The sequence below is a fragment of the Saccopteryx leptura genome, chromosome 9 (assembly GCF_036850995.1).
Source record: "Saccopteryx leptura isolate mSacLep1 chromosome 9, mSacLep1_pri_phased_curated, whole genome shotgun sequence".
NCBI classification, from domain to species: Eukaryota; Metazoa; Chordata; class Mammalia; order Chiroptera; family Emballonuridae; genus Saccopteryx; species Saccopteryx leptura.
In genome coordinates this window covers 46,104,235-46,117,401 of record NC_089511.1, presented here as the reverse complement: position 1 = coordinate 46,117,401, position 13,167 = coordinate 46,104,235, and the positions used below count along the sequence as shown (strand labels likewise).

General features: G+C 49.8%; 1 protein-coding gene across 4 annotated transcripts in view; it reads left to right on the top strand.

Annotated features, from left to right (window-relative positions):
• Positions 1–13,167, top strand: part of AKT2 (AKT serine/threonine kinase 2) — a 55,360-nt gene that overhangs the window by 18,224 nt on the left and 23,969 nt on the right. For all 4 annotated transcript variants that reach the window (XM_066348210.1, XM_066348211.1, XM_066348212.1 and 1 more), the window contains exons 2-4: positions 1,347–1,476; positions 8,331–8,459; positions 10,018–10,129. In XM_066348210.1, coding sequence (XP_066204307.1) covers positions 1,431–1,476; positions 8,331–8,459; positions 10,018–10,129 — 287 coding nt within the window. In that variant the 5' untranslated portion in view covers positions 1,347–1,430. The remainder of the gene's footprint in view (positions 1–1,346; positions 1,477–8,330; positions 8,460–10,017; positions 10,130–13,167) is intronic.

The window sequence follows — 13,167 nt, the reverse complement described above, 5'->3', positions numbered from 1 at the left end:
AGACTGGTCACATTAGCGATAAGCATAGACTAGTGGGACATTTAGGATTGAAGGTCTGGCAGTCCTGGGTGTTGGGTTCATGGGTGTGAGCCCTTTGAGGTACCTGTCATGACTACTGGGGAGGGGAGCCTCTTTTGCTGCTTCTGGCCCTGCTTTTGCAGCTTGGAGTTCAGAACATGGTTTCTCACCCTGCCATTGACTTCCCCGTCCCTGTTCATCTTGTCTTCCCCCACCCCCTCTGCTTCCTCCCACTTACCTCCTTCCCTCTGCCCGGCCAGGCAGCCTGCCACAGTCACATGCCAGGCAGTAGTGTGTCCAGCCCACCAGCTCCCCTGGGTATGAGAGAAAGCTGATGCCCATAGTGTCCCCAGAGCCAGCTGCCGCTTCTCTGGGGGCCACTGTAGCTCCTGACCCGCTGTCCACAAATAACCCCAGCCCAGGAAAGGCAAAAGGCGCCTTGGGTTCTGTGGCTCCTGTCCAGGCCTGTGGTTCCAGGTAGGGGCCCAGCTGGTGGCTGCCTCCCGCCCTTCTTCCCTCCACCCGCCCGGGAACCTGAGACAGAAGCAGCAGCCTTGGCGTCTGTCAGTCTGTCAGCTGCTGGTCCCTGAGGACAGAGCGGAGGTCTCAGGGAAGGATTTAGGGCCTTGATCGAGCCCCAGGACTGGCTCTTGGGCTTCAGACAAGTGTCTGCGCAGTAGTTTGTTTTCCTGTTCAAGTTCTGGAGCACCTGAGACCTGTCTTTTCTTGGTCATTTGGTGGGGGTGAGGAGGGGCCTGAGGATGAGGGAGTGAAATAGGGTGGCCTATTGCAAGGGAATGGGGGTACTTGGTTTGCTAAAGATGGCAGGATGTTGGCTCTCTGATTTGGAAAGGAGAGAGATGTGTGTTTATGTGTTGAGGGGGTGGCAGGCAGGTGCTGGTGGCTTTGAGTACTCCTTCAGGTGCCCAGGCCTATCTGATTTCATCCCAGGTTACCTCAGCTTGGAACATGGGAGTGATGGGGGGGGGGGGCTATAGCTCCCTTGTTATCTTTCCAGCCTGGGGTAAGGGTGGGTGTCCTGGGTGTCAAGGGCAATGTCTGGTCTGCACATAGGCCAGCAAGCTCTGCTCCCTGCAGAGTAGGGCTCTGAGGGCAGGGTTGTGTTATTTCTTCCCAGATTGAGGCCCCTCAGCTACATATCCCTCCCACAGTGGGCCCCACTCTTCTCCCACTCTCGCTGGCTCCACCCTGTATAGAGCAAACAGAGCAGCCACAGGGGCCTCAGAGCTTGACTGTCCAGAGGGAAGGGGCTGGGGTCGAAGCCGATTCCACCTCCAACTCTGATGAGCTCCTCTCTTGTCTTGCAGATTGTGCTCTGTTCACTGTGCCTTCTGCATGTCCTGCTGCCCTGAGCTGTCCCGCGCTAGGTGACAGCGTATCACGCTGCCACCATGAACGAGGTGTCTGTCATCAAAGAAGGCTGGCTTCACAAGCGTGGTAAGGGGCTGGTATGCCCGTGTGAATTGCGCAAAACAATCACACACACACACACCCTTCTGGCAGCTGGTGTGAGAAGCCGGTGTGAAGCAGAAGAGCAGGGTCTTCACAGCTCCCAGAGCTGGCTTTCCTGCCCAGCCAGCCTGCCCCAGGCCAGTTGTTCCTTATGAGCCCATTTCATGGGATCCTTCAGCAGGAGGCTGGGCTGGGGAGCTGAGGCTCTGCCTAGGGCCCACTTGGAGTCTCTAGGCCTGCCTGGACATCTGCATAAGCATACAGGCCAGGCCTGGCGTTCTGTTTCTGCATTAGTGACTTCATTCTTAGCCCCATTTTATAGGTAAAGAAACTGATGCTCAGAAAAGGGAAGCACATAACTGAATAAACTCACTGAGGTGATATTCAGTATTCATTCGGCAAATACTGAGTGTGTGGTATGCCAGTGGACAAGAAGTAAGTGGACATGTGATGGTAGGTGGTGATAAGTACTGTTGTGAAAAAATAGGAACTCTGAGGGGGAAAGGGCTGGAGAGAGATGAGGTGGTTAGGGGAAGTCATTCTGAGGAGATGACAATGAACAGAGGCCCCGAGGAGGTAAGGGAGTGGGCGACACACAGGGCTGTGTCAGGGTGACAGCGAGGACAAAGGTGGGAGTGTGGCTGGAGTAAAGTGAGCAAGGATGAGTGACTCAGTGGAGCAGGGATGGAAGGACTTGGGCTGGAACGCTGCAGGTGATTGGAAGCCCAGGCTGTTGTGAGCCATGGTGTGACCTGATCTGGTTGTACTGGTGGGCAGCCGAGTCATTTACAGCGAAGAAACTAAGAAACGACCTCTATCCCGGCTGCCTGTCCCCAGAACTGTAGCAGTTACCAGCTCTGTTGTTGTGTGCCGCTGTGCTGAGAAAGGGCTTTACAGTCCGAGAAGGAAGGAGGCAGACTTTCCTGGCTTCCATGGGTCTTCCTTTAGGGAGGGAGAGTGTCAGGCCTGCTGACGGTTGCTCTCTGTGCACTTTTGTTCACGTGGCAAACATTTATTGAGCAGCTGCTGTGTTCTAGGCATGGATCTAGGCACTGGGGATCCCCATCTTCATGTTGATATCTTACACTTAATGGGGAGGTGGTGGCACTGGAGTAAGCATATGTGTCCAGTGGTGGCAGGCGCCATGGAGAAAAACCAGGCAGCATGAGAAGGAAAGGCTGTGAGGCAGGCAGGGGAGCTGTCACAAACATGGTGGTCTGATCATTTGAATAGAGATCTGAAGGAGGCAAGGGAGCGAGCCCTTGGCTAACTGGGACAAGAGCATGAGAGCCAAGGGGACAGCCTGTGAGAGGAGTGGACTGGCATGTTTGAAGAGGGCAGGGAGGCTGATGCTGCTAGCCCTTCAGAAACAGGGAGGGTTGCTCACCCATCCTGCCCTATCTCGGCCTGCAGACAGAGCAGTGATAAGGGACAGAGGCAGTTCCCCAGGGGCACAGCTTTCCAATCAGACGAGCAGGGGACACCTGTTCCTATTGCCCTTAAAGACAGGAATCATTCAAGATGGTGTTGGTTTGCCCCCAAACTGGGCCCTGTGTTTGGGGCTGTCAGTGGAGCTCTCCGAAACTTGGCAGATGTCATGGTTCTAACCATTGCGCTGCCACTTCTTCTTGGTGTGAGTATGAGCAAGCTGTCACCTTTCTGAGCCTTGTTTTACATTTGTAAAATGGGTTAACAACCCAGGCCTGTGGTATTGTCAGCTCTTCGAGAGCAGGGATTTGATCCAGCTTGTTCGCTGTAGTAGCCCCAGTGCCTGGAATAGTGCTTGACATGCAGTAGGTGCTCAGATTGTTGAATGAATGCTTGAGATTGTGTCTGGAAGTGGTGTGTTTGGGTGGGCCAGGGTCTCGGGCTTTTCAGTTTTCCAAGGCCCCCGGCTCTCTGGGCGGGGGTGTGGGGACCCTGGAGGTACCTGGAGGACTGTAGCAGGGGCAGGCGTTTGTCTGTGGTCCAGGGCTGCTGATAGCATTAAATGGATCTCAGCCTCTCTCAGGCTTTCAGTGTCTTCATTTATTCTGAGGGTGGAGGGTGATGAGCTGCTGAGATGGCCTAGCTGGTATGCACCTGCCTTGAGTTTACACAACACACATGTATTTGTGTCACTCCTGGGCCTCCCAGTGCCTGCCATTCTGAGCAGTAGCTGGCAGAGGTGGGCAAGGTAAGGTGGCCCCTGCTGACTGCAGCTGGTTTGGCACCTGTGCCATTCTACCCCACCCACCCCTGGTGGTTACAGTAATAGCAGTGCCAGTTTACTTGGCTCTCACTCCGCGCCAGGCACTAGCTGTGCTGTAGGCAAGCCTGATTTTGGCATTTTCCTAGCCGCCCTGTGAGATGGGCTCCTGCAGACCAGGATGCTGACGCTCGGCAGGAAGATTGACTTGCTGGTGGTTCCAGCAAGGCGATGGCAGTGCTGTGTCCTCTGACTTGTGAACCAGTGCTTCCAAGGCCTGGCCCGCATGCTGTCTCTCGCCCAGCAAGGTCTGTTCAAGGAATGGTGAAGTGAGAGTACCACTGTCGGAGTGGCTTGTGCTGTGTGCTGGTCCCTTTCCAGCACAGCCTCACTGGGCCTAGTCCCATTCGCCAGTTTAGAGACATACAGTGTAGTGGGCATGAGCATGGACAGAGCAAACCTGGGTTCCGCTGTAGCTCTCTCTGTCAACAACAGTGTCCCCCAATTTCCTCATCTGTAAAATGGGATTGTTGTGAGGATGTTTTTCCTTTCCTTCTAGATTTATTTTGTTTTCTTAGCTTGTAACTGATGCATAAAACGCCACTGTTAAGTTCCTGGATCATAAGCTCTCCCCAAAACTAGTTTCCAGATCAAGAAATAGAACAAGATAGTCCCCAGAAGCTCCCCCACCCCTCCCAAACAGTAACTCCCCTAACTTCCAAAAACATAGGTGAATTTTTCTAGTTTTGTTTTGCTTTTTTATTTATATATTTTTAAGATTTTATTTATTGACCCTTATGTTAGTGGTGCCGTGGATAAAAGCATTGACTTGGGATGCTGAGGTCACCAGTTTGAAACTCTGGTCAATAAAGATTTAATTTATTGATTTTAGAGAGAGATTAGAGAGAAATAAAGGGGAGGGGGAGCAGGAAGCATCAACTTGTAGTAGTTGCCTCTTATATGTGCTTTGACTTGGCAAGCCCTGGGCTTTGAACTGGCGGCAGTCTGAGCATTCCAGGTCAGTGCTTAACTGCTGCTCCACCTCCGGTCAGGTTCATAGATGCTCTTTATCATATGGAAGACATTTCCTTCTATTCCTAGTTTGCTCAGTATTTTTATCATGAAAGGGTGTTAGATTTTGTCAAATGCTGTTTCTACTTCAATTGAAATGATCACGTGTCTCTTTTCCTTCATTCTATTAATGTGTATTATATTGATTGATTTTCTTTTTCTTTCTTTTTTTTTTAGTGAGAGAGATGGGGACAGACAGGAAGGGAGAAACACGAGATGCATCATCTCACAGTTGCGTCACCTTAGTTGTTCATTGATTGCTTTCTTATATGTGCCTTGACCAGGGGCGCCAGCTGAGCCAGTGACCTTGGGCTTCAAGCCAGTGACCTTTGGGCTCAAGCCAGCAACCATAGGGTCATGTCTATGAGCCCACGCTCAAGCCCATGACCCTGCGCTCAAGCTGGATGAGCCTGTGCTCAAGCTGGTGATCTCGGGGCTTCAGACCTGGGTCATCAGTATTTAATTTTCTTTTTTTAAGTTGGTGGAAGGCGGGGCACAGACAGGGACAGCCAGACAGGAAGGGAGAGAGATGAGAAGCATCAATTCTTTGTAGTGGTTCCTTAGTTATTCATTGATTGCTTTCTCATATGTGCCTTGACCGAGGGGCTCCAGCAGAGTGAGTGACCCCTTGTTCAAACCAGCAACCCTGGGCTTCAAGCCAGTGACCATGGAGTCATTGTGATGATTCCATGCTCAAGCTGGTGAGCCTGTGCTCAAGTGGAATGGGCCTGTGCGCAAGCTGGTGACCTTGGGGTTTTGAACCTGGGTCCTCAGCATCCCAGGCCAACACTGTCTACTGCACCACCACCTGGTCAGGCAGGCTTGATGCTTTTTATATATTGAACCACCCTTGCATTTCTGGGATAAAACCCACTTTGTCACAGTGTATAATCCTTTTACTCTGTTATTAAATGTGGGGTTATGCTAACTTTTGAACTTTATATGCATGAAGTCATTCAGTATTTACATTTGAAAGAATTTAATAAGTTAAAACTTGTAAGATACTTAGGACAGTATGTGGCACAAAGTACCATTATAGTGTTATCTATTCATTATCATCATCAGTATCAATTGGTAGTCCGGTTGGCTCATTGGTAGAGTGTCAGCCCGGCGTGTGGAAGTCCTGGGTTCGATTCCCGGCCAGGGCACACAGGAGAAGCACCCATCTGCTTCTCCACCCTTCACCCTCTTCTTTCTCTCTATTTCTCTCTTCCCCTCCCACAGCCAAGGCTCCATTGGAGCCAAGTTTGCCTGGGCACTGAGGATGGCTCCATGGCCTCTGTCTGAGGCACTAGAAATGGCTCTGATTGCAACGGAGGCACAATGGCCCAGAGAGGCAGAGCATCGCCTCCTGTTGGGCATGCCAGGTGAATCCTGGTCTGGTGCATGTGGGAGTCTGTCTTTCTGCCTCCCCGCTTCTCACTTCAGAAAAATACAAAGAAACCCAACAAAACAGAGAAGTGAAGGGACTTACTGATGGCCACACAGCAAATACAGCTCAGAGCCCACTCTGCCATCATATCTCACATGTGCTATGTGAGTTGAGGGCTTGGCACACTCTTTGTACAGGGGGCTGATGATGATTAAGAGCATTTATTGAGTGCCTGTGGTATTCTGGGTGGGCCCTAAGCTGGGTGCTTTATGGAGATAATGGTCCAGCTCAATGGCTTTTAGCATTCAGAGTTGTACGTCTATCACCACAATCTGTTTTAACACATTTCTTTTTTTTTTTTGTATTTTTCTGAAGCTGGAAACAGGGAGAGACAGTCAGACAGACTCCCGCATGTGCCCGACCGGGATCCACCCGGCATGCCCACCAGGGGCGACGCTCTGCCCACCAGGGGGCGATGCTCTGCCGCCGCGACCAGATCCACTCTAGCGCCTGGGGCAGAGGCCAAGGAGCCATCCCCAGCGCCCGGGCCATCTTTGCTCCAATGGAGCCTTGGCTGTGGGAGGGGAAGAGAGAGACAGAGAGGAAGGAGAGGGGGTGGAGAAGCAAATGGGCGCTTCTCCTATGTGCCCTGGCTGGGAATCGAACCCGGGACTTCTGCACGCCAGGCCGACGCTCTACCACTGAGCCAACCGGCCAGGGCTGTTTTAACACATTTCACTACCACTCTCCTGCCTGCTCTCCTGTCCACCCTCCTCCCACCCAGGTACTTCCTGTGAGGCACCCCCTTGTTCATGTCTATAGATTTGCCTAGTCTGGACATTTTATGTAAATGGAATCATCTAATTTGTGGTGGTTTTACTAACCACACGTTACAGTTCATCCATGTTGTAGCATGTATCCATACTTACTTTCTTTATATGATTGAATAATAATATATTGTGTTGATATGCCATGTTTTGTTTATTCATTCATTAGTTTTTGGACTTTTGGGTTTTTTTCACTTTTTACTATTATGAGTAATGTTGCTATGGACATTTATGTACAAATTTTTGTTTCACCATCTCTATTGTTTTGAGAACTTAAATAGCATTTTATTTTATTTTAAAATTTTTTATTTATTTATTTATTATTTATTTATTTATTTTACTTATTCATTTTTAGAGAGGAGAGAGGGAGAGAGAGAGGCAGAGAGGGGGAGAGAGGAGAGAGAGACAGAGAGGGAGAAGGGGGGGAGGAACTGGAAGCATCAACTCCCATATGTGCCTTGACCAGGCAAGCCCAGGGTTTCGAACCAGCGACCTCAGCATTTCCAGGTCGACGCTTTATCCACTGCGCCACCACAGGTCAGGCTATTTTAAAATTTTTATTTATTTTGTTGACATGTAATTGACATGCAGTATCCTGTTAGTTTCAGGTATACATCAGTGACTTGATATTTATATACATTATGAAGTGATCCCCATAAGTCTAGTTACCATTTGTCACCTTGCAAAATTATTATACTGTTATTGATCGTATTCTCTGTGCTACAAAACTTTACATCCCCATGACTTACTTATTTTATAACTGGAAATTTGTGCCTCTTAATTTTCTTCACCTTTTTGCAGCATCTCATTTTCTTCAGCAGCAATGAAGAGTGGATCCTTGTAAATGGGTGTGCATGTGTGTGTGTTTATGCGTGCATGCATGTGCATATACAAGGTGCTTGGATATTCATGGTTAGAACAAATAGGAGGGGTCAAGGGATACTTGGAGGACACAGCAACAGTTATACCCATGCTGGCACAGTGTTTTGACATTTGATCCACCTGCATGGCAGTACTGGTGGATACCAGCCCATGGGATTGGCCTTACAGGGCCACAGGGCGTGTGTGTTTGGAGGGCTGGGCCTCTCCTGGGGCTGTGCCACGTGCTGGCAAGGGTGGCTTGCTGCAGGCCACACGCTGAGGCAGCTGGTGCCCTGGGGCACTGCAGTAGGTGCCTTCCTGCCAGGCATGCCCTCTGAATCACTGGGGCCAGCTTGGCGCCAGCCTTCAGCAGCAGGGGCTGTGCCTCAGGGGTTTCTCTTGGAAAGGCACTCTCCTGCCCACCCTTTCATCCTCTCCTCCCACCCAGGTGCTTCTTTGAGGCACTGTTACACTGGGCTGTCTGCCCTGATCTCTCTCCCCCCACTCTGCCTTGGTTCAGGTGAATACATCAAAACCTGGAGGCCCCGGTACTTCCTACTGAAGAGTGATGGCTCCTTCATTGGTTATAAGGAGCGGCCCGAGGCTCCTGACCAGACCCTGCCCCCACTAAACAATTTCTCTGTTGCAGGTAAGTCTTGGGGCAGGAGGGTTGGCCAGTTTGGGTGCTCAGAGGACTGGCAGGTCCTGGGGGCACATGGGCTGTGGGTCTGACCAGGCTGTTTTCCCTGTTTCCCACCCTTCCCCTGCTTCGCCTGTGTGTCAGTTGGGTGAGGTGAAGTGGGAAGCAGACAGAAGCCAGACATTTCCTGAGCCTCCGACACCAGCCTCTAGTTCTAGCTGCTGCTGGCCAGGCCCTGGGGTTCTGGCTGGTGTCAGGTGCCTCTGCACTCTGGTAACAGCCTGCTTCTCTGTCCCTCTAACCTAGAGGCAACCCTGGCCTCCCTCTCAGTTGATCACAAGGCTAACCTCACCTCCTCCATCCCTTCCATGGTATCTCAAGTGGTGCCTTCCAGCTAGGCCCCAGCCAGTCAAAGCTTGGCAGGCCCGAAGTCCTTGCCTGGATCTTGCAGAACCACAGTCCTGCCTCCAACCCTCTTACCCCTGTTTCCTTCCTTCCTTTCTGACCTGATCGGTCACCACATCTTTGGTGTCCCGCCTCCTAAGAACATTTCAAAGATACCCCCATCTTTACTGCCACTCCTTAGCCCACGCCACCATTCTCTCCTACCTAGTTTCTTGTTCCAACTTCTTGCCCAGTGTTCCTTCTACCTGCTCTCTGTCCTGCTAAAGCTTTGTCCTGGTTGCTTTCCCTATGTATTGGTGATTCTGACATAGCTGCTCCCAGTCCTGGCTTTGTACCTGACTGCCAGCCTGTCTTCCTTTACATTACTCCCTGGGTGAGCTCTAGGTCCCTCATACCCAGCATGTCCCAAACTGACCATCTAATCTCCCCTTTTATCCCCCAACTTCCCACTTTCTGTCTCCATCTTGGGGAACGCCCCACTGCCCTCCAGTCCTCAGGCCATTAGCCTTGGCCTCGTCCTAGGAGCCTCTCTCTGCCTCCTTTCTGGCCTGCCTGCCTTATCCTCCCCTCTGCGTGGCTCCACTCTGGTGTAGCCCAGCCTCCTCCCTCACCCTTTATAGGGCAGCCAGATGAATCTGTATAAATCAGTCCATGCTCTTTCCGTATTTAAGCCTTCCACAGCTTCCTGTTGCCCTCAGGACAAAGTCCAGATTTCTCACCACACCCCTGAGCCCTGCATGCTGGCCCCTGCCACCCTCTCCAGCGTGTTCATCGCCACTCCTCACACCTAGAACAAAATTTGTCATTCCCTAAATGTGCTGGTCCTTCAGGCACGTCCAGGCTCTGTACATAATGTACCCTTCTGTCTAACTGACCACTTCTTTCAGGGCTCAGTGTGGAGATGTCCCTTCCTCCAGGAGATGACTCCGGGTTTCCTCTTCATCACACCCCTGACCACTGAGCTATCATTGTCAAGTGGTCTTTCTTCCATCTACACACACTGGATCTTGAGCCCCGTGGGGGCAAGTCCAGGGCCATCTATGTCACTAATGTGTCCCCCCTGGCATGGGGCTGGCACACAGGAGGTGGCTTGGGGAATGTGGACTGCAGGCCAGTGGGACTGTCCCCTTACTTCCCTGTATCATCCTTCTTCTTTCTATAGAATGCCAGCTGATGAAGACTGAGAGACCGCGGCCCAACACATTTGTCATCCGCTGCCTGCAATGGACCACAGTCATTGAGAGGACCTTCCATGTAGACTCTCCAGATGAGAGGTGAGTCTGAGCTCTGTGTATCTGCCCTTTGAAAGTGGTCAGACCTAGGAGGAGAAGGGGTCTAGATGGACAGATTCCCCTGGGTCCCTACTTAGCAGTTTTCTGTCCCAGTTCTTCTAGTGTGGGGATCTCCCCCACTTGAGCTGGGTGGAGCAGGGATTTTTACTCTACGGAGCCCCCTCTCTACACAGTCTGAGGACCTAGAGTGTGTATTGGAAATCACAGGCAGATTTTACTAACAGAATGGAGCGTGGGGCCGCATCAGGGCTTCTGTCTGGAGATCTGTGGAGGGTCAGGGAGCTGCATTGTTAATGAGCATCTCCATTGATTTTTAAGGCAGGTGGTCCAGAAAGAGTTTAAAAAGATAAATGTAATTATCAGAAGAGATGATATGATACAGATTTGCCCAGTTCAGGTATCGAACAGTATAAGGAAGGCATCTAGGGAAAGCTTCCCTCTCCCTTCTGTCCTACCTCCACGCTAACTGCGCTTCTCGTGTCCTCCAAGAGCTCCTCTGGCAGGGACAGGCTCGCTCAGAGAGAGCCTTTCACGCTGTACCCCCCTTGTTTTTTCTTTTCACACAAAAGGTAGCATTGTACACAAACTGTTCTGAACTTGCTTTTTTACTTAATTTATCTTGGGGAACCTTTCTACTTCAGTCTATAGTGAGCTGCTGCATTTATTTATTTTTTTATTTATGAGACAGAGAGAGGGACAGATAGGGACAGACAAACAGGAAGGGAGAGAAATGAGAAGTATCAATTTTTTTGTTGTGGCTCCTTAGTTGTTCACTAATTGCTTTCTCATATGTGCCTTGACCAGGGGGCTATAGCAGACCAAGTGACACCTTGTTCAAGCCAGCAACCTTGGGCTCAAGCTGGTGAGCTTTGCTCAAACCAGATGAGCCCGCGCTCAAGCTGGTGACCTCGGGGCCTTAAACCTGGGTCCTCCATGTCCCAGTTTGACGCCCTATCCACTGCACCACTGCCTGGTCAGGCTTCTTTATTTATTTATTTATTTTTTGTATTTTTCTGAAGCTGGAAATGGGGAGGCAGACAGACTCCCGCATGCGCCCGACCGGGATCCACCCAGCACGCCCACCAGGGGGCGATGCTTTGCCCTTCTGGGGCGTCGCTCTGTCGCGACCAGAACTACTCTAGCGCCTGGGGCAGAGGCCAAGGAGCCATCCCCAGCGCCCGGGCCATCTTTGCTCCAATGGAGCCTTGGCAGCGGGAGGGGAAGAGAGAGACAGAGAGGAAGGAGCAGGGGAGAGGTTGAGAAGCAGGTGGGCGCCTCTCCTGTGTGCCCTGGCCGGGAATCGAACCTGGGACTTCTGCACGCCAGGCCGACGCTCTACCACTGAGCCAACCGGCCAGGGCCTAGGCTTATTTATTTTTTTAACAGCTGTACTTGTATGTTCCCAAGTTTTTAGAGTGGTTCTTTATGGTTGGTGACTGGGGTTGTTTCCAGCTTTGGCTTGTTACGAGCAATGCCATAATGTGGTACTTGTGTTTGTCTCGTTGGCATAGGTGCAGGTAAATTTGTAAGATGAATTCTTAGATTGAAGCTTGCCTGGGCTACAGGAAATATGTATTTGTAATGTTGAGAAATGTTTCTATTAGGCTGAGTCCACACAGCTTTGTGTTTTTAAATACTTGGATTGTTACTAATCTGATCAGTGGGAAATGACACCTGAGGGTAGTTTGCATTGGCCTCTCCCCTGTGGGTGAGTAAGTTCCTTTCATATGGTTAGGGGCTGTGTGAATTTCTTTTTTTGAACTGTCTGTTCATATTTCTTGCCTATTTTTCTGTTGGGTAGTCTTTTTCTTATTTATTTCTGAAAGCTCTTTATATATACTGCTCACAAAAATTAGGGGATATTTCAAAATGAATATGAAGCAATAAGAAGCATTTGATTTTTTTTTATTAAATAAGAACATCAGAAAAGCAAATGACAAGTCAAAGAAAGTTATTTGATTATGCAAGTGAGATGTAAAACCAACTTTTATTTCATTGGTGAAAATGCACTACACAAAAGGTGGAAAGTATTGGAGTATCTGCATGTTCCCTGATCTCCTAATTTTTGTGAGCAGTGTATTAGAAAGCTTAGCCCTTTGTAGTGAGTAGACAATATATTTTTCACACTTTATCCCTTTGCATCTCTCCTTGAGCAAATACTCCTTTAGCTTGTCTATGGGTTGAAGATTCAGCTGAACTCTAAAATAGCACCATCCAAGAGAATTTTCTGTCATCATAGAAGTTCTATACTTGTAGTGCCCAAGAGGGTGTTCATTGAGCATTTGAAATGTGCAACTGACGAATGGGATTTTTTTTAATTTAAATTTAAATAGCCATATATGACTAGTGAACGCTCTTTTGGACAGTGTATTTCTAGAACATACACAAAATAATATCACAAGATGTCTTACCACACTCTGTGCTCTAATTATTGCATACCTCCCCAAGGTTAAAAATGTATTCACCCTACCAAGGGGACAGAATTAGCATTTCAGGCCAGCTGAGGTGTTACTCAGGTAAAAACTGGGGACCAAAATGTAGACTGCCATTAAAAGCCAGTTAAGACATGCATAGGACGTTGGGCTGATTTTTGAAGTATAGGTAGAAAGGAGTTGGCCAGAGATAGGAAGGAGAAGGTGACTCCAGGAAACAGGACCAGCATATGCAGAGGCCTGGAGGTGAGACAGCTCATAATTCCAGGGATGATACAGGGTTTTGCATCACCAAAGAATCAAGGGCCAGGGGTATTAGAAGAGGAGAAGCAGAGAACCTTGAAGCTGGTGAGCTCAGCCAGGGCCTAGACTCTAATGGAAATCCCCAAAGGGACTTGGCAGGCGGTGAATCAGTTGGGGTTTGTCATAGAATTGCTATAAGGTTCAGGGAGATGACAAACAGGAAGCCCTTGATTGAACAGAACCTGGCACACACTGTCCAAGCCTGGAAAAGGAGCAGTGAGGAGCCAGCAAGTATTTTCTTGGGCAAAGGACCCACTCTGGTTTTCATTTTATTAAGATACCATG